General features: G+C 45.1%; 2 protein-coding genes across 2 annotated transcripts in view; both read right to left on the bottom strand.

Annotated features, from left to right (window-relative positions):
* Positions 1–24,431, bottom strand: part of ADGRD2 (adhesion G protein-coupled receptor D2) — a 95,665-nt gene that overhangs the window by 70,074 nt on the left and 1,160 nt on the right. The window lies entirely within an intron of this gene.
* LOC115636035 (kinesin-like protein KIF14) lies at positions 117–24,011 on the bottom strand. The gene is made up of 9 exons (XM_030535629.1): positions 20,216–24,011; positions 16,877–16,940; positions 15,998–16,182; positions 14,768–14,870; positions 13,061–13,221; positions 11,420–11,567; positions 10,773–10,853; positions 875–1,045; positions 117–314 (listed from the first exon to the last, which is right to left on the bottom strand). The coding sequence occupies exons 2-9, from the start codon at positions 16,898–16,900 to the stop codon at positions 285–287; spliced, it is 903 nt and encodes a 300-aa protein (XP_030391489.1). The 5' UTR covers positions 16,901–16,940; positions 20,216–24,011; the 3' UTR covers positions 117–284.

Raw genomic sequence — 24,431 nt, 5'->3', positions numbered from 1 at the left:
CTTGCAGGCTGCTTGTGTTGCCACAATAAATTCCGTTATTCTCTCCTACCCCACATTTCAGCTCTCATTAGACAGATTATTTCTTAGCAGCACAATGCACACATAGGCGATGCCTCCCTGCTGCAGACAATTGGAGCAAGGATTGAGACACATTATAGCCTTAAGTAACATGCAGAAAAGGACTAATCAGCAGATCAGCAACTCCAAGTCAGGGCCACCCCATAGCCTGGTTCTCTGCACTGGTCCAGGATTCTGGGACCTGGTTCCAGTCAAATCAGGCAGCACTATGGAGGCTGTGTGCTTTGACTCAACTCCTGGCAAGGATGAGGGGGATACAAGAAATTAGAGACACACCTCTGGTCAGATCAGGAGCAGCATTAGAAGTGAGGTTGGGCTGCGGTGGTTTGAAGTTGTCAGGTGTCCTGGTACCTCTCTAGCCTTCCCCTGTACAGTCCTCAGGCTGAGAATTCAGAGTGCAGAAGTTCAGGACATCCTGCCTGATTCTCTGCACCATAGTACAGCTCTGTCACAGGCTCTTGCCTCCAATGAATCGGTCCAGCAGAGATGTACAGAATCCAGGGTCACCACCACCTAAGTCTATTCTCCCATGGACTACCAAAAAGACAGGACAAAGTCATAAAGTGAGTAGTGGTGGCAGCATTAAGAGTTTCTGCGGCCACCTTGCTGGAATTTGAGGCCCCACATCCTGTGAAGCAAGTGGTTCAGTATTAAACATAATACAAGAGGACTTCTCATGCAACAGCTGCTGCCCTTTCACAAGCTTCTCCTCCTCATTACAGGGTTAGGAAAGTCCATCACCATGGTCAGGCAATGGAATGGTCTTTAGCAGGAGTTCAAGGGGACAGTGACTTACGTTCAGCAGGAAGGCAACATTCCCACCAAGCTTCTTCACTTCAGCCTCTAGATGGTCCTTCAGCGCACCGGTTCCAGGAGCACAGGTCTCCAGAAGCCTGACACAGACTGCTAGCTGATCTATTGCGGAGGAAACCTTGATGCAGTGGGGCTGGATGCTGCTATCATCAGACTGGGAAGGGTGGAGAGGAAAGAAGGGGGATCCCTATTTTAAAGGGTGAGAAAAGCCTGGCATGGGTTCCAGGGTCTGGAATGACCAGGCAGACTCCATCCAGATGCTGGTGTAAACATGATTCAGCTAAAACTTACCCATAGCAGTGCTGTAGACACACTGTCCGCAGGCTTGAGCAATGGCTGCACTGGAGTCTAATACTGCTTTCAGATCCAGCAGCATCTTTAAGAGGAGGCTGCCAGATTCCTCCTCCTTTCCAAGAGCCTCCATTGCTGAATCGATCAGCAGCTTGCAGACAGCAGCACAGCTGGCATTATGAACAGGAGCGTCCAGAGGCACTGGGGCATTAGGCAAAAGAGGAAAAAGCCCCTCGGCATGCTGTTTTGTACATACACTAGGTAGCTGGAAGAAACCTGGAGAGCCGCCTAACAGACATGTTCTTCATTGAGAGGGACTAGAAAAAAGTCACCCCAAGGAGAGAACTGAAGGGTCTGTACCTCTCCCACCCCAAATAAGCAACTGAATCAACTGATTGTCAATGTTGTGTATAAAAGTGTAGGGCTGAGGGCATGCTGGGAAGCTGTTAAAGGCAGTAGGAAATGGAATTTAGCCAATAGAAAAGTGCAAACTCAGGTGTTCTGCCTTTATATTAATTTTCTGTGCAACTTGTGTTTGCTTTCCCTAACTATATCATCTTTGAAGCTATGATTTTTCTATTAAATAAACTGTTTGCTTTTACCTCAAGCAGGTCTGTTGTACAAACTGTGTGGAGTGTTTGCACCAAAGTGAACTGACAGTTGAGGGCAGGTTTCACACTTTTGGGGTGACAAACCAGAGGGGAAGTCTGAGTGGTATTGAAGAACTTGAAGAGACAGATTTGGGGGGCCCTCATGAACAGCAGGGATTTTGAGGTCACCCTGAAAGTAGTAACTAGGATAATAGAAGCCAGGGAGGGACCTTATGTGAGCTGGCTACTGTTGTCAGAGCACTGAACTGTAGCATTAAGACACCCAAAGTTACAAGGCAGGCAGTGACAGACCCCCATTGGTCTGGGCGCTCACAGAAACATATAGGAACTATAGCTGGCCTTTTTTCCATTTTTTAAGTTTAGTATCCTAACTTCAGAATGACTCAGTCTGGGGTAGGGAGGGAGGAAATAGAGCAGTGCTCCTTACCTAGCCAAGATAGTTCTTTCAGCCAACGTCTGAAAATAATCACCCAAAGTGGGTGACAGGCTTCATGTGTAGCCAGCACGGGTTACTTGTGCTGTTACTGCCTAGCATCAGCTTCATTAATAGGAACCAAATCTTTTCCATCTGTTGGAGAAGGAATAAGGACCAGTTTGATCTCCTGATTGCCCTAGTTTTATTTTTTTTTACCCTATTTTGATAAGCGCAAAAAACAGAACCAGACCTTGCTAGTTTATCATTATGTCCAATACTGCTGTGTCATAAACAGATGGTTAAGGGTTAATGTCTCTTTTACCTGTAAAGGGTTAAGGAGCTCAGTAAACTTGGCTGACACCTGACCAGAGGACCAATAGGGGGACAAGATACTTTCAAATCTTGGTGGTTGCAAATCTTTGTTTGTGCTTTTTGTTTTGTTCGTTGTTCGCTCTCAGGACTGAGAGGGATGGGACATCATTCCAGGCTTTCCCAATCTTTCTGAATCAGTCTTTCATGTTTCAAAATTGTAAGTAATAGCCAGGCAAGGCGGATTAGTCTTATGTTTGTTTTCTCAACTTGTAAAGGTTTATTTTGCTGGAAGGATTTTTACCTCTGTTTGCTGTAACTTTGAATCTAAGGCTGCGGGGGGGGGGGGGTGGTCCCCTCTGGTCTATATGAATCTAAGTACCCTGTAAAGCATTTTCCATCTTGATTTTACAGAGATAATTTTTACCTTTTCTTTCTTTATTTAAAAGCTTTCTTTTTAAGAACCTGATTGATTTTTCTTTGTTTTAAGATCCAAGGGATTGAGTCTGAACTCACCAGGGATTGGTGGGGGGAAAGGAGGGGGATGGTTAATTCCTCTTTGTTTTAAGATCCAAGGGGTTTGGGTCTGGGTTTCCCAGGGAAGGTTTTGGGGGAACAGAAAGTGTGCCAGACACTAAATTCTGGTTGGTGGCAGCGTACCAGACCTAAGCTAGTAATTAAAGCTTAGAAGCATTCATGCAGGTCCCCACTTCTTGTACTCTAAAGTTCAAAGTGGGGGAAAAAACCTTGACATGCTGGGTTATTGATTTTAAGCAGCATTAGCACAGAAGAGGTACCCAGTAGTGTATAACAAGCCTACTTGCCTTTCCCCAGTAGCTTTTCTGATGTCTGATGGCTGAGAGGACTCCTGCCCCTGACAGAAAACAAGGAATTTGAGATTAGCTGGCCAAGCTGCCTGTATCCTTGTGGGGTTCCCCCCACCACCACCAAGAAAAAGGATCCACTCCACAAGGGTTAAAGCATAGATGGGACGCTGATGCCTCTCTTCGATGTAATGGGATTATACCCAGTGGCTCAGGGGGCCACCTCCTGGGCTATGGGGCTTTAAGCAGCATGAATTAAAATTCACGTATGCTTCTCCCCAGCCCTTCTTTACCGTTTCGTTTCCTAGGAGAGCCATTAGGAGCTATTCTGCACCACTTGCAGAAAGATGAGAAACTGGACTTGGCTCCAAAGAATTTAAGCCCCATTCTTTGCCAGCATAAAGAGCAGAGAAAAGGTTCTTAGATTTCTTACCTGGAGAACTTCAGGCTTGTGACTTAAACCCAGAAGGTAACTGGGCCTAGTGGTAGGTGTATTAGGTTGAGCCTACAAAGTCTTAAAATTCTTTGAGTTACCAAGTACCTCAGAGGCCGTCCTTTATGCTGTCTGGTGTAAACCCATGGCACTGGAGCTCAGACAGGCTGCTCAAGCTAACTGCACTGCAATTTAGAGGTCAGGAAGGGTGAGACACCTGGGGAATTCCCCCCCCACCCCTCCTTGGTTCACTAGGGAGAGACATTTGTTAGAACTCACAGCATGACTTGAAAGTTATTTGTTCTGTGAAGTTTTCTAGGAGTCAAGGTGAGTTGAGTGCCCATAACTGGGTCACGGGAAATTCGGTGCTTTCAGGGATGGGGGTTGGAGTGCAGGAGAGTTTATGCGCTGGGTCACTTTGAAGTTCAGCCATCCATTAGAGCGCTAGGGCAGCACATTTTAAAACAGAACTGTGCAAATGTTAATTCCATGTGCTATCTGCATAGCGTGTCTAGTTCCCAGACCTTCACATTAGTAAATGTTGTGTTTTGTAACTAAACTCACACAGAGACTTTAAATGCTAAGTAGTCTATCCCTGCCCCCCGGATGTTTTCATAGCACCGTAAGAAGATTTTTATACATTTAAGTCTTGATGCAAATTGTATTTAGACACTAATTGAGGGCAGTAGTTGGAGGAACTGTAACCAAAGTTACATTTGATACAAATCCTATTTGATGTGTATTTTGGATGAGCCACATTGCACCCAGCTGACTGCTCCGGTACTGCTCAGCTGAGGAGACATCCCTTCCTGTCTCAGGCTCAGACTCCGCGTTGCTGGCTCTATTCCAAGGCTAGCCTGCGTCCTAGGCTCATTTGAAGAGTCAATTTTGACCATTTTTTAAAAAATGCCTAAAACAAACCTTGCTGAGACGGTTTAACAAGCTCCTGTAGACACGCCAGGCTTAATCTTGCTCTTCCAGACCCTTCGTATTGTCCAGACTGAAAGCTCAACATAGAGCCTCTTCCATTAATTGCCAGTTTTATATTTGCTAGTGACAGGCATATTGTCTGCCAGAACAGACTCAATTGTGTCCCTGTGCAGTAGGACACCAGCTGCTGCTATTACAGAGCCTTTCAAGGGAGTCTGGGCAAGGCTCCTATTTAGTGCTATCGTCTATAACAAATCAGAGTAACCCAGGAACTTTTAGTGGAAAAAATAGGAGCCGTAGCCATTATTCTTCTTATTCAGTTACTCTCACGCCACTGACTATTCCTGTCTGCCATCCACCCAGCATTCAAACGGGCCATTTGGTTCTATTCCTAGACCCCGCTCCTTCCTACACCTTCACTCCATGCAGGCAAGCCCCACCCACACACCCTAGCCCTTCTCTCCTCCCCTAACCCACATCAGTTTCTCCTAAAAGGATTTGGCTGACTTAGCCAGTCACCACATCACATCCAGACTGGCTGTTGAACAGAATTGGGAAAGGCTGTTGAAAGCTGGATATCAACAGGGTTCTCACTAAGCCCATTTCTGGTCCAGGGCCAGCCAGTGCAAGAATTAGGCCCCAAGAGCCCAAAGGTGAGCACTCCCTGCACTTCAACAGGATTTCAAGCTCCTTTGAGCTTGATTCTGAAAGCACAGGGCCCACTATCCTCAAGGTAGTTGTCCGAGGGTCATTGTGGTAACTGAGGACTGGTCAGCACAGATTTCAGCCATGTCCTTCAGTCATTGGTTTTCAGAATAATGCTTCTAACAGAGTTTTACCCAGGCAATGCCATGCTAAAAGCTGGTTTAGCTGAAGTAGAGTTTGACATATGATCCTTGATTCCAGCCCCACATGGATGGGACCACATTTGCTATATCTTCCTTACTACCCCAGGAGCAGTGGACTCTGCAGACCATTCCTTTTGGCTTGTAAGGATGTACAACAGAAGCTGACCAGGTTCCCAACAGCAGGCAGGTCTCCAGATAATCTAGACAGTCAAAGTTCCCTGAGATGCCCTGGATCACACGTAGGGGTAGGGTAGAAATCTCTCCCCCACAAAAGGGTTCAGAAAAATCCCATTTCTTCCCCTCACCCATCTCTTCCATTTGCCTCAGCTATAAAATCCTAGCTTTTGTCCTAAGCACTAAACTATGACGTGCTATCAGAACCATATGTCTTGGTCTGTTTGAAAAGCAGAGACCAGTGGTTCCCTCTCACCCCATGTCTGGAGGCAGCTCAGCATCTTGTGACTGTCCTGGAACAGCGAGGAGTTCCTACCATGGATTGTCTAGCCATTCCCTAAGTCTTGGTGGGAAACCCACCTGCATGAGGATACATTCCTATTAATTCTAATGACAGCAAATGAAGTAGCTAGAGTTTGTTGCCATTTGTGCAAGGCAGACGTTTGTTTGCCATCAAGCACTGGTTACAGGCAGGGATACAAACAACTCCCCATAGTGAGTGCCATCTTAAAGGGACACAGTCAGCTTGGTTTAAAAAATTAAGTGCTGGGCTTCAACCAACCAATCCCAAGTTGCCAGATGGTTCTGTCACAGTGAGGTGTTTCACAGTTCAAGGACTGGCCCGCTTCCTGGGACAGAGAGAGGAGTGTGGTACATTTTGGGAAGCCTGCACCAGCACAGGACTCCAGAGTCAAATGACAGCTGGCCATGCCTTCCCTTCAGCTCCTAGCCACCATCAAGGCAGACAGTGGACATCAGGTAAGCAAAGCCACGGATGCAGAATCCAGAAGCCTAAGTGGCTCTGTTGGCCTTTTTTGGGAAATGAAAGGGGCCCTTGTGCTCACTGAAGGGGAGAAGGCAAGAGAAAGCTGGACTGGAGCAGACCATTCTCATCACCAAGAGATCAGACAGCTTCTGCTACTGCCCTCCGGGCCACTTGTTCGAAGGTCAAATAGGCCTAGCTCAACAGTGCTGTGAGTGAATGAGAACCAGGAGGTGAAGCCTGCCAAGCTAGCTGAACTACTGCACATGCAAGAGTCAAAGGGGCATTAGTAGTGAAGACCAGAATCCAGCTACTGGCACAGGGGAGGCATCTGCAATTGGGATATTAACCTTGTGGAGAAACACTGCTGATCAGGCCCATTTCTATTGTTTTGGCCAGTAGCAAGTAGATTCATTTCAGCAGTACTGGAAGTTGGCAACTAACTTAAGAGAGATTCAATTTCTGATAGAGCCCTTGTTAAACACCATGTCTTGAACTTTAAAAGAAAGCTTATACATTAAGTCAAGTATCAGAGGTAGCCATGTTAGTCTGGATCTGTAAAAGCCGCAAAGAGTCCTGTGGCACCTTATAAACTAAGACGTTTTGGAGCATGAGCTTTTGTGGGTGAATACCCACTTTGTCGGATGCATGTAGTGGAAATTTCCAGGGGCAGGTATATGCATGCAAGCAAGAAGCAGGCTAGACATAACGAAGTTAGTTTAATCAGGGAGGATGAGGCCCTCTTCTAGCAGCTAGTTGGCCAACTACAAAACCAGTTTCTCCTCCCTTGGTTTTCACACCTCAGCTGCTAGAAGAGGGCCTCATCCTGATTGAACTAACCTCGTTATCTCTAGCCTGCTTCTTGCTTGCATACGTATACCTGCCCCTCAAAATTTCCACTACATGCATCTGACGAAGTGGGTATTCTCCCACAAAAGCTCATGCTCCAAAACGTCTTAGACTATAAGGTGCCACAGGACTCTTTGCTGCTTATACATTAAGTGTTTTTCTGCTCCCCTGCTGACGTTCATAAGAGTCTTTTCAACAAGGGGGAAAAAAAGAGGCCAGCAACACAGAGAGAGTGTGAAATTGGCTACACATGAGTGCTGTCAAATGCCAAAGTGAACTAAACAGGAAAAGAATTTGTCTTTATCTTTTCAATGTCACTCACCCTGCATTACTTGTAACTAGAGCAGCCACAACATTCAGACAGAATTTGATGTGCCCCTTTCCTCTTAGTTTCATACTCTGGTGGCTTTTAGCAGCATTCCTAAGCAGGGGGCACTTCTAAGAAAAAATGTTTGGCTTTGACAGCCAATTTTAGAGGAGAGGATTCTTGTTAATCTGAGTCTGGTCTTTCAATCTCCACAAAACTGCTCTCCTTCTATTGCATCCCCTGCAGCTCATAAGGTGGATGTGCCAGACACAGCACTTTTACATCTCCTAGGACCTTCAGGACTGCCTATGAGAGCCAGGATTGGAGGTCAAAGAGCTCATTAACAGACCTACACAGCTGCAACAATCGCATGAAGTGTCTGCACCAACTTTTAGTGACAAAGTTTAAACAATAATTGTAGGGAGAAAAACACTGAGAGTTTCCTCTTCTCCCTGCTCATTTCCCCCTTTTATTTAGGCACTCAGTGTCCATTGAGATTCCTCACAGTGCGTGGGCAGAGCGCCAGCAACAGCAGCATTAGTCATTTAACAGGAGTTCCCTCATTAACAAAACAAAGTAGTCCAGGTAAAGTTTAACTTGGTCTCAATGCTGAGGCTTTTTGATTTGCCAGTCCTGCAGAAGGGATAGTTACTATGTCATCTCCTTGAACAGCACTACATCCTTCCTTGGGGACAGACGAGCAGTAGTACTGAAGAGCAGGAAGGATGCAGACCCAGAAGATCTGCAGAAGACTGTTTCAATACTAAAAATCTCAGGCTGGCCATGTTAAAACAGTTTGCAATCTCCACTGCCCTGGGTGGAATGGCTGCACACCAAGACAGCACAAAGCCACATTTCCCCATGCTTGCTTGTGCCATGGCACAAGAAAGTCTGGAGCTGGAGTGAGTTTTTTCAGAATCCCCAAGTTACCTGGCTTCCTTCAATTTCTTATCCTGCCCAAGTAGCAGCTAAAGCATGAGACTGTACCTGATACATTTCTCTCATTGAGACAAGCCTCTCCTCAAATTTTCCTAGATTCCACAGAGTGCAGATTCCCAATTTTGTGTTGGTGACTCGGATGCACACAGTTGTGGGTTCTCCATTCATAGCTGGTAGGTCATACCTAGGAAACCATGCACTGTTTTATCATTTGGAAGTGTGACTATTGGCCTACTGTTAATCTAAGCCCAGTAGCCCCAGCAGTGACTGTAGTTAGGTAGGTGGAGAGGGAGAGGTTGCAAGTGTTAACATTTCTACCCAATGAGCAAGCTGAATTTTCCACCACATGCCATGGTAACTAAATGAATTCTTAAATTCCCAAGAAAGCTTACAGCAAGTACATGCAAACTCTTGTTAAAGACATACCCCTCAAATACATTCTCCAGCCATCCAGAGTAGTGCAGGAGAGGCCCTGCTGGGATGTGGAGCCTGTCCCAGACCCTTGTTACTACTCTGTTATTTTCTCCTAAAACAGCTTTAGTTGTGTTCTCTGAGCCACTCACTTCCCCAGTAGCCAAGTTTGCTCCCACTTAAGCCATTATAAAATCATAATGGAAGTTTCAGGACAATAGTTAACCAATTCTGGTTCAGACATTTGTCCAGTTACCACACCCCCTTTTCCATTTTGCACCCCACAAGACTGGTGTGGTGAAGGGTACTGGGTTCCATCCACACTGGCGGAGCTGAACAAGTTGGAGTTCCTTAAAGAAGCACATTCAAGTTGCACTCTACATTGGACTATGTAGCTGTAGGACCAACATCTAACAGAATTCAGAAAGGTCCCACCTACCTTCATGTTAGAGGCTTAGACCCCTCCGCCTTTTCTAAAGAAATTTTTATGAGGACTGAGACCTAACTTCAGCAAACAGGGCTACCTGCTGAAGATCATGTGCTTATTTAAGCTCTTGCTAATGACATTGACTTCTTGCAGCACTATAGAAAGCTGGAGGGCTGTCCAGTGAGCTTGTTCTAGAAATTAAACTTACTGGAATTGTTTCAGTTTGCAGAGGATTTAAACAAACAAACAAAAAAACCACACCACTTACTCTCAGCAGATACAATCTTCCTTTCCTGCTCTTTGGTGACAAGCATCTGCTGTAGCAGCTCCATCTCCTCAGCCAGCTTCTCTTTTTCCTGCTCAAGGAGGTCCAGGAACTTGCTGCATTTTTGCTGGGTATCCTGAGTCTTCAAGAGACATGAGCCACAATTCTTTCAGCACACCCCTACCAGCTAAGGACACCTGAGCTCTCCATTCCCAGACTCTTCCCTGGGGTCATAACTCCTTGAAACACTAATCCCCAGCTCCTGTGCCTGACCAGCCATTCCATCTTAATGCTTGTAGTCACGTGTTAACTATTTAAAGAACATGGCTCTTATTCATCGGGTGCAGAAGTGTGCTAGACTTCTCACAGACGAGTCTAAGCCCAAAGTGTTTAATCTAAATGACGTACAAGATGAGGTAGCATCCCCGGGAGGGGAATCCAAGGACGAATGTAGTTAGAGACAGAATTATGTAGTTGCCCACATTTAGCATCTAGTACATCCTGATGACATGCACAATTTTAGGGTGGGCTATTCAGAAGTGCTCTGCATTGCCCAGACTGTATTCCTAATGAAATCAGGTTACTGCTGAGTTCAACAGGAGTAGACTTAAGCCAACACTGAATGCTTTGAAAGCCATTTAAATCATCAACATTTATTTTCTAGCAGTGCTGCAGAAGGGAGGTTTTAGGAATAGGTCTTGATGCTCCAAACTAAGGGATGGTTTGAACAGTGTAGAGGGATCTGTGAGTGGAGACAAAAGGGGTATCCAGGCAGGAATGGAGAGGATGAGGTGGGAGAATGCTAAAAGAAGGCGAAGAAGAAAAGTCGGATGATGTGTTATGTAGTTTTCTCTCACTGCAAGTTCATTCCATACCACCTGCTGACATTGTCAAGTCAAGTCCACCAACTGTTGTGTATGGGAAAGGAAGCACTAGTGACATTTGGTTCATAGCTTTTGGTTAAAGCAAAGCCATTGGCCCTGCAGTAGCAGAATCTGCAACACCTCCAAGGACAGTCACACACTGAAACTACTTCATAGCTTGTTCTTCTGCACCATGGCATGAAGCACCTTTTACTTACTGACCTGAGCGAGGGCAGGCAAGTGCACAAGTAGCTCGTCAGCCGCCTTCCTTCTACTCAGGAGTTTCTTGTTTGTTTCATCTTCCTGAGGCAGGCAGAAGTGTGAATTAAAGCCATCCCCGCCCTGGACAGTTACCAGCTCCCACTGAAATATCTGCCAGAGGCTCCGTAGTGAGTTCGCCGACCCCGTAGAAGCTTGAAAGCAAAGCCTCAGGAATGGGCATTTCCTCTCCACCGCATGGGCTATTGCAGTGCTGCTCGTGCAGGATGTACAGTGTGTAGCCCACGCACCTGCAAGGCTGCTTTTGAATTACTGCCTTGCTTCCTTCCCAAATCCACCTAGAGAACAGAACTTCCTGCTATAAGGTGAAGGGAATCGCTTGTTACATGATTTCAGGTGGGTCAGAAATCTGAAGACAGATTTTCCTCGAGTTCAGAGGTGCTTCGATCAGGCACATTTAATTCAGAGCCTCCTATCCTTTGATAAATGTAGGCTGAGGTAAATGCTATTCCTGAGATGCACTAGCTTAGAGTATGACCATTAATACAATGGGCAGTTTCTCACTGATGCAGTTTGAATGGCTGAAGATTGGGGGGGGGGTGTTTCCTGCTGTTGCTTTGAAATGGGAAGAAGCACTCTAAGAAACTTACCAGCTGTTCTTCCAGCTGTTTGATGTGATCCTTATAAAGCCTCCTTTGAGCCCATAGCTCCTGCTGAGCCAGCTCCTTGGCCATCTGTAGCTCTTCCATCATTTCCTTCTGTGCCTGCTGTCTAGCTTCCTCTACCTCCATTTCAATTCTGGAAGCAGAAGAAGAGCAAAAGCAGAAGTGGCCACAGCCTGGGCTACCTTACTGCTTCCTTGGGTTGGGTCCCATTCCTTGGAATGGGCCTTCCATGAACTGTTACAGATGGCCCCAAACACTGCCCATGAGCAGAGCTACATGCAAAGGGAACCCAGAAAGACACCAGTTTTGTAGAGGGATCAGCAGGTTTACTTCAGAACACCAGGGACATGGAAGTCCCCTCTCACAGGATCTGGTCAAATCCAATGAAAATAAGAGGGGGGGAAAATAACCCCTTACAACAACATCCACCATGTAGTGGGATTTAGTGCATCATCACTTGACATGAACATGCTTTGAATGCATGCTCTTATGTTCCCTTCGGTGTCACTGTTAAGTATTTTACACGGATACATTATTAGAAGTTTAAAGTGATTTTATGGGTGTTTATATCTACACACTAAGTATTTTGAAACTGAAGAAAGTCTAATGGAAAACTCAAAGTTAGCAGTTTCAGTACAAGTTGTTCAATCAAGTTAGAAGAGATGCAAGGAGAAAAGACCTGTCGAGTCCTCACCCATCCCTGCCCAGTATACCTCCAGGCTCACCAACATTCTTGCCACTCATTTCAGAAGGACAAGGACTATTAGGATTGGGGGTGTGGCAGGGAATCAGGCTTTCTGTCTATTCCCAAAGAGGATTGAGTGTGAGAGGGGTACTTGACAGCATGATGGCCCAGTCAGCTATGCTCCCTTTGAGATCAGAATCTTGTGATTCTCACATGCATTTAAGTTTCCATGTACTCAGTCCGACGTGGGCAGGCACACTATTTATACTAAGCCTGCTACAGAAGAAGAGGAAGTGCAAGCAGACAAGCAGAGAGTTTCTAATTGAGTCTGATGCAACATCGCCATGTTGAAATATTGATGTCACCCTCCACACATAGCCATGAGTGAGTAGCACTGTCTGAGGCAGTCTAGGAGCTACAGTCAAGGCAGAACCAGCCCTAATGAACACTAGTTATTTCAGGTTGTATTTTTGGAACAAGTCTATAGTGCTTGTGAAAGGTGCCAGATTAGAGTAGCCTAGTCATTTAGCTATTTTATGCTACCCCTCCCCCAGTTACACCTGCCCATCTCCTACCATCTGTGGGACATTTCCCTTATTCCCCCTACCCAGACTAACATGCCAGCATAATTAGCAGAGTCCACTGGAGAACAACATGATCATTCTTGTGCGGTGTTCTATGAAGCCCACATTATCCCTTAATTATACAGGAAATGGAGACTCCTCAGCCCATAAAGCTGTTAAAACGGAACTGGAAGTGCTCAAATTGCTCACAAAATGCTTTAACCCTAGAACACATGGGGCATTTTCCAAGGCTGCCAGACAAGTGAATACACAGAACAAGCTGCCTAGGTCTGCAGTTTCCAGAGTTCCTAGGGCTGCAGATCAAATACTTTCGCTCAAAGCAGATATTAGGGAAGGTCACAGAACACATCCAGTTACCTCTGCTTCTGAGCTTCAACTAGCTCATTTTTAGCAAATTCAAAGTCCCTCAGCCCATCAGCTCCCCCTGCTGGCATCAAAGAGGCACGGCGCCCATTCTTGACCTCCATTGGGTGATTGAATCTGAAGTAGTGGTTCCCACCAAGAATCACTCTGTTCCTCTAACAAGGATAAATAGTAGAGTCACAAGGTATCAAAGCAGTGATCTGAAAGAGGAGCACCATCCCCTCACACAAAAAGCCATCTCATTTCAGTTTATCCAGTAAGTGAGTTATTAACTTCACCCACTGAAGTTATGCCTTAAATATCACAACACAGGGTATCCTCACATCTTAGAGTTAACGTTACAGGAGACATTCCCAGGCCCAGCCCCCAAGGCCCAGAACAAGCCTGTTTAAGGGCACCACTCCTCTAACCGGATAGCTTGTAATTTAGCCTCAAAATGTGCCAGAATTCACTATTAACCAGTTTTGATTTTAAGAGTGTTTCCCCCTGTTTAAAAAGATTGCCCTTGAAAACGGCTTGAGTGAACCTCAGGGTCATGGAGGTGGTATTACAGTAGAGATTCACACACAGCAAGGTAGTCTCTGGCAAAGTGGGTTTGTCCCACACACAACGCCCTTTAGATACCATGAAGGTATTGCTAAGAACTCTCTTTTCAAGGCTTGTAAAGATCAGGAATAAGGGACAATAGCAGCAGCTATGGTTTTAATACTTTGAAGAGTCATTCTGCAGTTTAGCTCTCTATCTATCTCATACACACTTTACACAAAATCATGGGGAATGGGATGTTAGCTACTGACTGTACATAGGAACACAAAAACGGATGTACTGGGTCAGACCAACGGTCCATCTAGCCCAGTATCTTGTCTCTGACAGTGGCTGGTACCAGATGCTTGAAAGAGAACAAGTAGAACAGATCAATTTTAATTGATCCATCCCATTGTCCAGTTTTAGTTTCTGGCAACTGGGGACTTGGAGACACCAGGAGGATGGGGTTGCATCACTGACCATCTTGGGTAATAGCCATTGATGGATTTATCCTCTGTGATCTTCTCTAGTTCTTTTTGAACCCAGTTATACTTTTGGCCTTCCCAACATCTCATGGCAATGAATTCCACACCTTGTATGAAGAAATACTTGTTTTGTTTTAAACCTGCTATTAATTTCATCAGCCAAACCCTGGTTCTTGTGTTATGTGAAGAGGTAAAACTTCCCCATTCACTTTCTCCACACCATTCATGATTTTAAATAGACCTCTAGCATATCCCCCCTTAGTTGTCTCTTTTCTAAGTCAACCAGTTCCAGTTTTATTAATCTCTTTATTCAGCAACTGTTCCATACCCCTAATCATTTTCATTGCCCTTCTCTTCTGTACCTTTTCAAATTCTAATATACATTTTTTCCCAAGATGAGGCAACCAGAACTGTACACAATATTCAAGGTGTGAGTGTACCATGGATTTACACATTAGAATTATATATTCTGTTTTTATCATCTATTCCTTTCCTAACAGTTCCTATCATAGTTAGTTCTTTTGACTGCCACTAAACATGGAACAAAAGTTTTCAGAGAACAGTGCACGATGACTCCACGTGTTAACAGCTAATTTAGACCCCGTCATTTTGTATGTATACTTGGGATTATGTTTTCCAGCGTGCATTACTCTGCATTTATCAACACTGAACAGTAGACTAGGATCCCTACATGGTGTAGAGTGACTGCCTCAACTAGGAAGTTTCCATTCACAAAGGTCCTGGCATCTGGGATAGGACTTAAGGTGACCACTCCCTGCACATTGGTGATGACACTAGGAGGAAAGAAGAGAGAAAAAGAAAATCCAGCAGAGTTAGGCCTAACTTCCACTAGACACAGAGTGCAGCTTTTTGCAGAGCAAGATCATAGAAGATTAGGGTTGGAAGAGACCTCAGGAGGTTCATCTAGTCCAGCCCCCTGTTCAAAGCAGAACCAACACCAACTAAAACTTCATCATGAAACCCTCAGAGTTACACGACAGATAAGCTTGTGAAAAATTGCACTAGTCTTGGAGAGGATACAATAAGGCTACTGTTATTGTTCCTCTTGGGGTTAGCTTTGAAATAAGATGACAGAAGTGGACATATTTAGAGGTTTTAAGGTCAGGTTTGACAAAGCCCTGGCTGGGATGAATTAGTTGGGAATTGGTCCTGCTTTGAGCTGGGGGCTGGACTAGATACCTCCTGAGATCCCTTCCAACCCTGATATTCTATGATTTTGGATCCCAAAAGGTGAAGTGCAGCTCTATTCTGAAAAGAGAGACTGCAAATGGCACCATGGCATTCTCTGATCATGGTCTCAATCCCTCCATCAAATGTTTACAAGAGACTTTTTTTCTACATGTCAGCCCTGCAAACTAAGCCTGGGACCTCAGCATCAAGCAGGCATCTTTCACCCTCAGAAATAAGGGTTCTGCAGGTTAAACTCAGCCATTAGGGTTTTATAGCTATCACCCTATCTACTTCAAATTGTGCTCTGAGGACGTGAGTGGCTATAACTGGAGCTCCACAGGTCATTCTGATGCCCAGGTCAGAGAATCCATCTCTTTCACAGCTGTGATGGCTCTGCCAGGCCAGCTGGAGAATAAAGCAATAGTAACTGACATTACCAGCTAGGTCTGACTACTCACAGGGAGCAGGACCTGCTGAGTAAGAAGCAGTTTAAAAGTCATTTTTCAGACTAGTACATATCAGCCTATAGCTGGGTTCATCTGCCACCAGCATGGACAGCTTCCCTAGCTCAAGCAGAACGGCATGCGACTGAGAAGCTAGCAACTTTTGGGAAGAAAGTCCGTGTTCAGGAGTGCAGCAGTTTAGCCTCTGGCTAGAAGGCCTGCTTGGAGCTCAGGCTGATCTCCCCTCTGGGAGGTTTTAAAATGGTGTTGACTTTAAGAGGACTTACCAGTGGTCCACTGAAATGAGTGCGCCTGTCAGCTGGATGTTATGCTCAGAGTCTGGATGAAGACTCCCCACTCTGGTTTCTCCCTCTTTGAGGATATAGAGAAGCATCTCCGAGAGCTGTGGATCTTTATTTAGATTTACCAGGTTTGGCAGATGGTTGTCAGCTTTAAAGCACACTCCTGCTTTCTATGAGGCGGCAGCAGATAGAGCAGGGTTTTAGTCATGAGTGGCTCGTGGCTTATGGCTAACAGATGAGAACCTAGGGGATTTTGTATTTAAAAGGAGGCCTCAGAAACTGAACTCCTATCCTGACCTTCAGACAGTCACACTACTGGGCATTAACTTTAGCAGACAGATGTCAAAGCTGGATTGGCCACTAGAGGACACTCGTGTTCTCAAATACAATAGAAGTACACTGAAAATTTAAAGCTGTATATTGTGCTCTGGTACATACAGATACAACAGAGGCTGCTATTCCACTGAGTAAGCTAGAAAGAGTGTTATGGCAACAAGTTGCCTCACCTACTTTTGTGCAGTTTCTCCAGCTAGAACTCTTACTGGAAAGGAATTTTGTAATAGATGAGTTCTATCACAGAACCCACCTTCCCACTCACACCAGCCAGTTTGATCCTGTACAAAGGATAGCAAGTTTAATATTCCCCCTCCACCCTGTCTTGCTGGTAGTTTTTCAGGACCGATGGGACTCGCTTTGCTTCCTATAATGTGAGTTACACACTAGGATCTTTTCCTGCTGCTGCAAGCTGACTGACATCACTGGTATCGGTCTTATCCATACATTTAGAGAGGTCACCAGCCTCTGCTGCTTAGGAGTGCATCCCCTCACTGTGGCTGTGTAGGATATATGCTTCACTCTCCATACCTGCAGTTCTTGCTCCTCTTCCATCTTGTGTTGTTCTGGTAAAGCCAGCTTCGCCTGCCAGGACCTAGAACAAAGTCTTCATCCTTACCATGATATCAATTCTACAGTTTCACCACTAACATCACACACACACACTTTTCGTATACTAGTGATTGGCAACATTAGTGAACAGGAAACCAAAAATCCAGGCCTTAGTCCTGATGAGTCACTGTGATTGACCACAGCCCAATGATATAAGCATTGCAACACTAGAAAAATGGAGTGTTTAAGTTGTAGAAGATCAGAACAGTAAGCACACTAGAACATTTAACTGAAAAGACCCACATGGTTCATCAAAACCTTGTTCCCTACATGGAGGGGGAAAAGTTTTCTTACTTCTGTGATTCTGCCAGTTCTCTTTCTGGTTCAGCAAGTTGTTCTTTCAGATACTGGATTTCTTGGAGACTAGCTTCATATTTCAGCACATCAATCCCTTGACTGCACTGCAGGGCAGCTCTTAGCTTCTCAATCTCAGCTTTCAGCTCTTAAGGAGACGGAAAATACCTCTTTAAACTAGTTACATTGGATTCAAACAGCTCAAGCCTTCCCCTTTCAGAAGTGACAGCTTTGGCAGTATGGGCCTCCATGGGAAACATCCCTAGGAAAGAAGGAGATCTCAGTCTGGGAAAACTTATTTGATTAAGTTTTTGCCTTGACTTGTTCTTGACTATATCCATCTGCGGACATCTAGATATGATAGTGACAGAATATTTGAATAATTCTGATAAAGGTTTTTTGCCTGCAGCTTGTTAGCAGTTTATTGGGAACGTGAGAGGTTTGAAAGTGGAGCAGTTTTGGAGAGAAGAGAATCACATAGCAGTTTTATTCTCCTACTCTGGAGGATCTCTCTAACTGGTTCCAGTCCCAACACAAATTCACAATGGGACATTCTACAGTAGTTGCTGGCTAGCTACAGGAGCATTCTGCCAGTGAATGTGTTCGCTGGAGTAGTCACAGCACGTACACTAAGGATACAGGCACAACTGCAGCAAACATTGTTTTTGGACAATGCGCGTCACCTTTGGCCACCTGGTGCACTTGGTCAATGTGTACAATACCCTAGTATAGGAGATTTCTCAGGCAAATACTAAATACAAGAAAAAAAAAAAAAGCACCTAGCCACAGTATTAGTCTTGGCTTCATACAGCAGAGGTACAAGACAGCTACTCTCACCTTCAGGAAATATTTCCTTTGGGTCCCTCTAACGGACTGCCCTGTCATGTCAGTGTAATTTGCCTCCCTTCATTCTGTACCATTGTAGGCATCAATCCCAGACCCACAGGCTGCTAAGAGATGCTTCTCAACGCCATACCTCTGATCAGCACTGCATTGGAATCCTCATTGACCTTGACCACATTAACAATGCTGAGAGCTTGACTGGCATAGCGCAGCTGCTCAAGGTTTCTTTGACGTGTGCAGCGGTTGGGCTGATGGTGGCTATCATGGTTGTCTTAGAGTTACCACCCAGGCTCTCCTTCAAAAGCCTCAAAGCAGATTTAGGAGACAAACTATCCGAGTGACCACAAGTCATTGGGGAAAATGGCAACAAGATGCAGTTTGCAAATGCACCCATCCTCTAGCCCACCCTTGATTAAAGGGACAGCGCCATGTGGAACACTAGTTCCAGAATAGCCTCTAGAATTAAGGCTTTACAAAGCCTAGAAGTTTCGCATTAACTTTTGTACCTCACTTACATTGACCAGAAAAGTCCACTTCTGCTTCTGGCTCCCATGTGAGAACATAATGGGGGAGGTACAAGATTCACTAATCAGAGAAGACACTTTTGCTAGTTTATAAAGACCTTGTTAAACCAGAACTATGCAAAAACATCCCTTTAACATTAGGCCCACCAATGTACAAGGTTGTTAGGCACCCAGACACTACAGTATTGAGCAGATTATAAAATGTCCACTATATTTTAGTATCTTGTTTCATTCTATTTTATTAAAGGTCAAGCTTCTAATACAATCTGTGCCAAAAGTCTCAGTTAGCATGCAAAGCTTTAAGGAGCAATATCAAGAGACCTGCTGGACTAAGGCTTTCATGAAGAATCCCTCACTATTTTTTCCCCAATATCTGAATTTGCAGTCCAGCTCTAAAAGCTCCACCAGTCGTCCTGTAGGACAACTCCGTTTCAGTTACAAAACCATGGTGTTTAACAAGCAGGCCCAGAATTGGATTTTAATGGGAGAGCTATGTGAAGGTGCCAATAGTTTCCTTGCCATACCAGGTTAAGATAGAGTCTCTGTAAGGGATGAAGCACTTTCTCTTGAATTGGGACATTTCAGATAGTGCAGAGATCACCTTCCCGAGGGTGAGCAGGGACATGCTGATACTAGCACCTTCCTGGAAAGATATATTACCAAATTTACAAAGCTAACCGCAACAGCCAGGATTTTGATACAGAAGCTAACTGAATTAACTTAGGTTCTCCCTTTCAGATCCCAGCTATGGCATCACATCATTATATGGTTACAAAAATGAGAACTGGATCCAAAGACTTGTTTCCCCCAATAGCTTCCAGATTCAGTTTGCAAATCAGAAGCAATTTTACATGCTGCTACCAGTTGGCTTCTCACATCAGCCCTAGTCAAATTCAGCAATTGGAACCAAGCTGCCAGCTAAATTCACAATGCATGTGGCAGCACAGAATCCAGCTCAGTTATCCAAAACTGCATTAGCTCTGCTGGATTACCTGTAGCAGGAGACTTCATTTGTCAGTAGAGTAAGCAGATACGGCACAAAGGAAACATCCTATATATGGAGTAAGGTGTGCCAGTTTGATATGGTTACTTTTCTCAACATGGTATCCCACAGAGATCCAGATATTTCAGAGGGTATCCATGTTCTCAGAGTTAAAATAATCCAGCTTGCTTAAGTGTGGGGTTTTCCTTGGAGGCTCTCATTTTGGCATTCATTCACCATCATGCTTTAGAGACACCTACTTGGCTGAGAAAAGTCAGTTAAAAATTCTAATCAATAGCAGGATGCCAGGACTGGGGATTTTCAGATCAAGGAGAGACTAACATCAATACTTTGCACTTCTACAGCACTTTTCAGACAAGAATTGGTTATCAGTTAGGGACTCTGATAAGTAGAGGATCAAGTCACACTTAATTGGCTTTCCTCTTGGAGACACAGAACCCAGGTCTCCCGGTTCTAAGTCTAATGGTTCCTCCAAGGTCGCTACTACTCCCTCTCAGTTTCATAGACATCATGCCAACTCAGTGGAAGATTTTGCATTTGGATTTAGACAGTTTCCCCTCCTTTCCCACCCCAAAGTAAGCGGCATCACTCAACCTGTGTTCTCAGCCCACTTGTTTGTGCCAGATTGCAGTGCTCACTTCCTGAGAGGTCCACCAAATTCACGTGGCTCACCACCATGTGGTCATGTGCTCCTCCCTCCAGGTGTTCCTTCTGCAAGGCCACAGAATAGATTAGATTTTGTCGTCTCTGAACACTCAGTGTATGAACATTCAGCATCTTCCCTGCCTCCAGCCTTCAAATCCTAGTGGACAGGGCTACATCATTCCACGGCTAGGCCACAGTCTGCACACTGGTCCGGTCACTTTAATTCCTCCAAATCTTACCACATAGGCGTGAAAGCCAAGCACAGGAAGACTCAAGGGGCAGTTTGAGGACAATCCCAGACCTATCCCGAGTCACCAGACTGGAGGGAATGGGGTCACTTGCCTTAGTCTGAGCCACAACCAGTTTGAACACAGAGAGTGGGAGCTTCTCTCATTCATGCTAGTGTCTGCTGCGGTTCGCTGCTTGTTTCCAAGTTCCAGCCACGTCTAGAATAGAAGCAACAGTTAGTTTCCACACTGATCCTGCTCACATTCCCTCCCTGGCTACTCTCCACCATGCTCAATGGCCTGGATCCCTGTCTGAGGATTGCTGTTGACACTTTGCTCCACAGACACAGTGGAGCAGGAAAGGGTAAAGCTAATCTGTGCAGGAAACAGCTTTTCCAGGAGCCAGTCCCATAGTGTCAAATGAACTCCCCCAGAAGCTAAGGGCTATTACTATCCTCCCCAGCTCCCATTCTGCTTTCAACAGCGAGGTGCACTTGTGTCCTGTCTCTCTCCAGACATTAAAACAAGTCACCACGCTGCCATTAGGGAGAAGACAAGAGAAAGAAAGAGCCACAGGACAGATGTTAGTCACTTTGCACACGATGGGAAGGCACTCAGACACTGCAGGAAGCAGGGAGATGCAAGCACCTGTACAGAACAGAACATCAGCTCCAAGGAATGAGACTGCATTCTGAGCTATTGTGTGATGCTTTGCTGTTTAAGACTTGCCTGTCCACAGCAGCTTACCAAGAGACTGCAGATGTTGCTGATACAGGCGTGTGCCAGGACATATGAACTGTTAGTTCTGAAGTGCCCCTCCAGGATAGTGGGCTTGCTGCCCCTTTTAGTCTAGGAAGCAGTTCAAGATACCCACCAGAGCAACTGAGTGTTATGGGACAAGGGGAGCCACTTATTTCTCTGTCTTATCAAATACCCATTACAAACTCCAGGCTACCACATGTTAATAGCAAATCTGGAGAGCAGCTGCAGCAGATAAGGACAGTCAGTCCCTAAGCTGTGGTCTGTCTCTGCTCACCCGAGATTTTCCCCTCCTCCCCTTTCCCCACCCCACCCGAATTCTGGATTCGGCCAGCTCCTAATGTGCCCTGCAAATCTGAGCTGTTTTGCATGGCAGTGCCATATACAGTTTTGAAGAGAAGGGCTCAAACTTAAAAAAAAACCCCTGCTTTCTGTTGATTTTGATCAGCTTGACTATTCCTATAAAAAAAGGATTCTCTCCCCCCACCCCCAACATTCTCAGCCTGACTGGAGAAAGGAGCAATTTTGTTCCATTTAGCAGAGGATGTCATTCTCAGTATGGAGCAGGTTAATTGATTTCCATGGTCAGTTAAGAGAATTAATCAGATGAACTGTGGAAACAACCAAGGAGAGGGAAACAATAGATGCATGGCTTAGACATTTTTTTCCTTAAAGGCTTTGAAGATAGTTGACCTGGAAACACAACTCATTAGTGAATCTTGTTCTTCCGAGAAAGAAGTCTCAGAGCTTATTTGCAAGCACCATTGATCGGATAAATGGACAGTGAATCTATGGCATTGCTTACACTGATGCTGCCTTGACAGAACATTTGATAGTCTATTTTATAGGTATAGCCAGCAGCTGAGCTGGTAGGGCTCTCTCTCTCTCTCTGATGTTAGATATGAACAACTGGAGGACCTCAGCTCTTTGGGCCAACACAACAAATGCCCATCTCCAGCACACAAGAGATAACTTGGTGGACATTAGAACATAAGCACTGGGATTGGAAGGAGAGACAAGTATAGACCAGACAATTAAAAAAATCAAGAGCAGAAGTAGAGACAGATGAGATCAAGCGTGCCCATTTCGTTCGGCCTTGAGTATACCATAAAACTTCAGATTATGAGACATAATATCTTTTACTGGACCAACTTGGTCCACCCTTGTGTGTCTAATATCCTGGGCCCAACATAGCTACAACACTGCATACAGATTAGGAGAGTGAGCTAGAGAGACAGGAACCCTCTACATTTGCAAAGGAGAATGTTATGTGCATTGCTATACAATTTAATGGGGGAGGTTCATCCAATCAAACAACTGCACTGAAGTTGCTGAAAGAGGGCACAAGTTACTGCAATGGAATGAAAGAGCCAGAAAGGCATGCCACATGAAATGTTCCAGAAGCCTGGAAAGAGAGGTCAGACAAAGCTGCAAGATATGGACGGCTAATGGTATCATCTACAGGAGAGCCAGGAGAAAAGGTTCACTCATTAGGGATTGTAGAGAAAACACAGAAGCGGAAAAAGTATGCATCAGATCACAGGAGATGAACAAGAACATTGAATGGGAACATTTACACTTGCCAACAGCGAAAGGACAGTTTGCTGAAATGTCAGGAGCCAAAATTATTCAGCAAGTTAGATCCATCAGCAGGCATTTTGGCAGATTCTCTAGGACAAAGCAAGTGCCAAGATTTGCACTTTCAGTACCCTGTTTGATAACTAGTACCAGTGTCTGGAATGCTTTCAGCACCCAGAGTACCTCACCACGCGAGAAGGGACTGCAGGAGTGAGTGGACACTGACAACAGTGTCACCACACATCTTGTAGGATACTATGCAGTGCCATGCTTCCTGTGCAAATCTGTCAGCAGGAAGAACCACCAAGCCCCGAGAGCACAAACACAGCCAGGCTAGATTACAGCAGCAATGCTGCAGCTACTTCCTAATTTAAATCGTTTCTTGTTCCCCTAAGAGCTGCCACAGTAGTTACTGAAAGATAAGCAACAACTAAAAGATTAAATATTGATGCTACCCATGATTCAGGTATAGTAGAATCTTCAGTAAGTTAATGCCACTGACATGCTCCACAGCTTTTCAAACTGACAGGTGGGCAGACAGGTTTGGCCATAGTTTCAGATTTACTGAAATCCCCTTTTGCATACAGATCTTTTCCCTTGGGAAAGGGCTTGTGCAGGTGAACTGAATGACTGAGCAACAGAACATCAGAGCATTTTTACATTTAGTAGCCTGGTACCTTAAACTTTCATTTTACTTGGCACTCTTTTCCCAGAGGCACCTATGGGAGTTGGCAGCTTCACCAGGTTACCAGAGAAAACCCAGCAATACAATAGATGAACAGATGACCTAGATTGTGTTTAAACACACACACCAGTCACTGGCAAGAGATCTGACTTGGGACAGAGGCACCCAGGTACCAAGTGCTTCAGACCCAGAAGCTGTCCCTCTTTACCTAGTTCATCCTCATTGCAAAGCAGAGAGCATTGTGGGAAAGCAGTTGAGTTTTGTTGTACATGGATGTCTGTTCATACTGTACTGAAGGACCAAGCTCAGTCTCACATCCCAAGTCAATATTTGTATAGCATTTGACAGTATAAAGTAAGACTTCTAGCCATTCCAGTCTGATTAGATTTATTCAGTGGCCTTAGGAAATACTGCATGACCACAACCTCCTTTTCAGAGGTGCAACCCCAAAGTTTTGCCTACATATGCTGATCTGCCCCTCTCCTCCCTGCCCCCTGAGGAAAACGGTTCCCCTACCACTCAAAGGTAGCATGGTCCAGTGGATAGGATGCTAGACAGTCTGGAGATGTAGGTTCTATTCACAAGTCTGCCACGCAGCCTTGAGCCAATCAGTTCACTTGGTGCTTGGTTGTCTCTCTCCACACATACACCTTCCCCCCCAAAAAATAAAATAAATAATAATCACTGAGCGGCTTTGTAGTAGTTCAGTTGTAAGCTCTCCAAGGCAGGCACTGTCTTATGTCTGTACAGCACCTACTATAATGGGGACTTGATCTTGGGTATTGCCATTAGGCAAATAATGCCCATCCCCCATGTATTTCCCCAACCAGAAAAAAAACTAAGCTCTTAGTATTTTGCGTTTCCGTACAGCCTTCCTTCCACACAAGGTGCTGTACAGCACCGTGGGATCTCCAGT

The sequence above is a fragment of the Gopherus evgoodei genome, chromosome 16 (genome assembly GCF_007399415.2).
Source record: "Gopherus evgoodei ecotype Sinaloan lineage chromosome 16, rGopEvg1_v1.p, whole genome shotgun sequence".
NCBI lineage: Eukaryota > Metazoa > Chordata > Testudines > Testudinidae > Gopherus > Gopherus evgoodei.
Note: the sequence above shows the minus strand (reverse complement) of the source record. Positions and strands in the feature narration are given on the sequence as shown.

What these genes read in the sequence shown, in the direction of transcription:
- LOC115636035 (XM_030535629.1), bottom strand. Translation starts at nt 16,900, where the DNA reads ATGGAAGAGGAGCAAGAACTGCAG. An exon ending in GTTGAAGCTCAGAAGCAGAG is followed by an intron (nt 11,568 to 13,060) that starts GTAACTGGATGT and finishes TTCTGCTTCCAG; the next exon opens with AATTGAAATGGAGGTAGAGG. An exon ending in ACTTGCCTGCCCTCGCTCAG is followed by an intron (nt 1,046 to 10,772) that starts GTCAGTAAGTAA and finishes CACCCTTCCCAG; the next exon opens with TCTGATGATAGCAGCATCCA.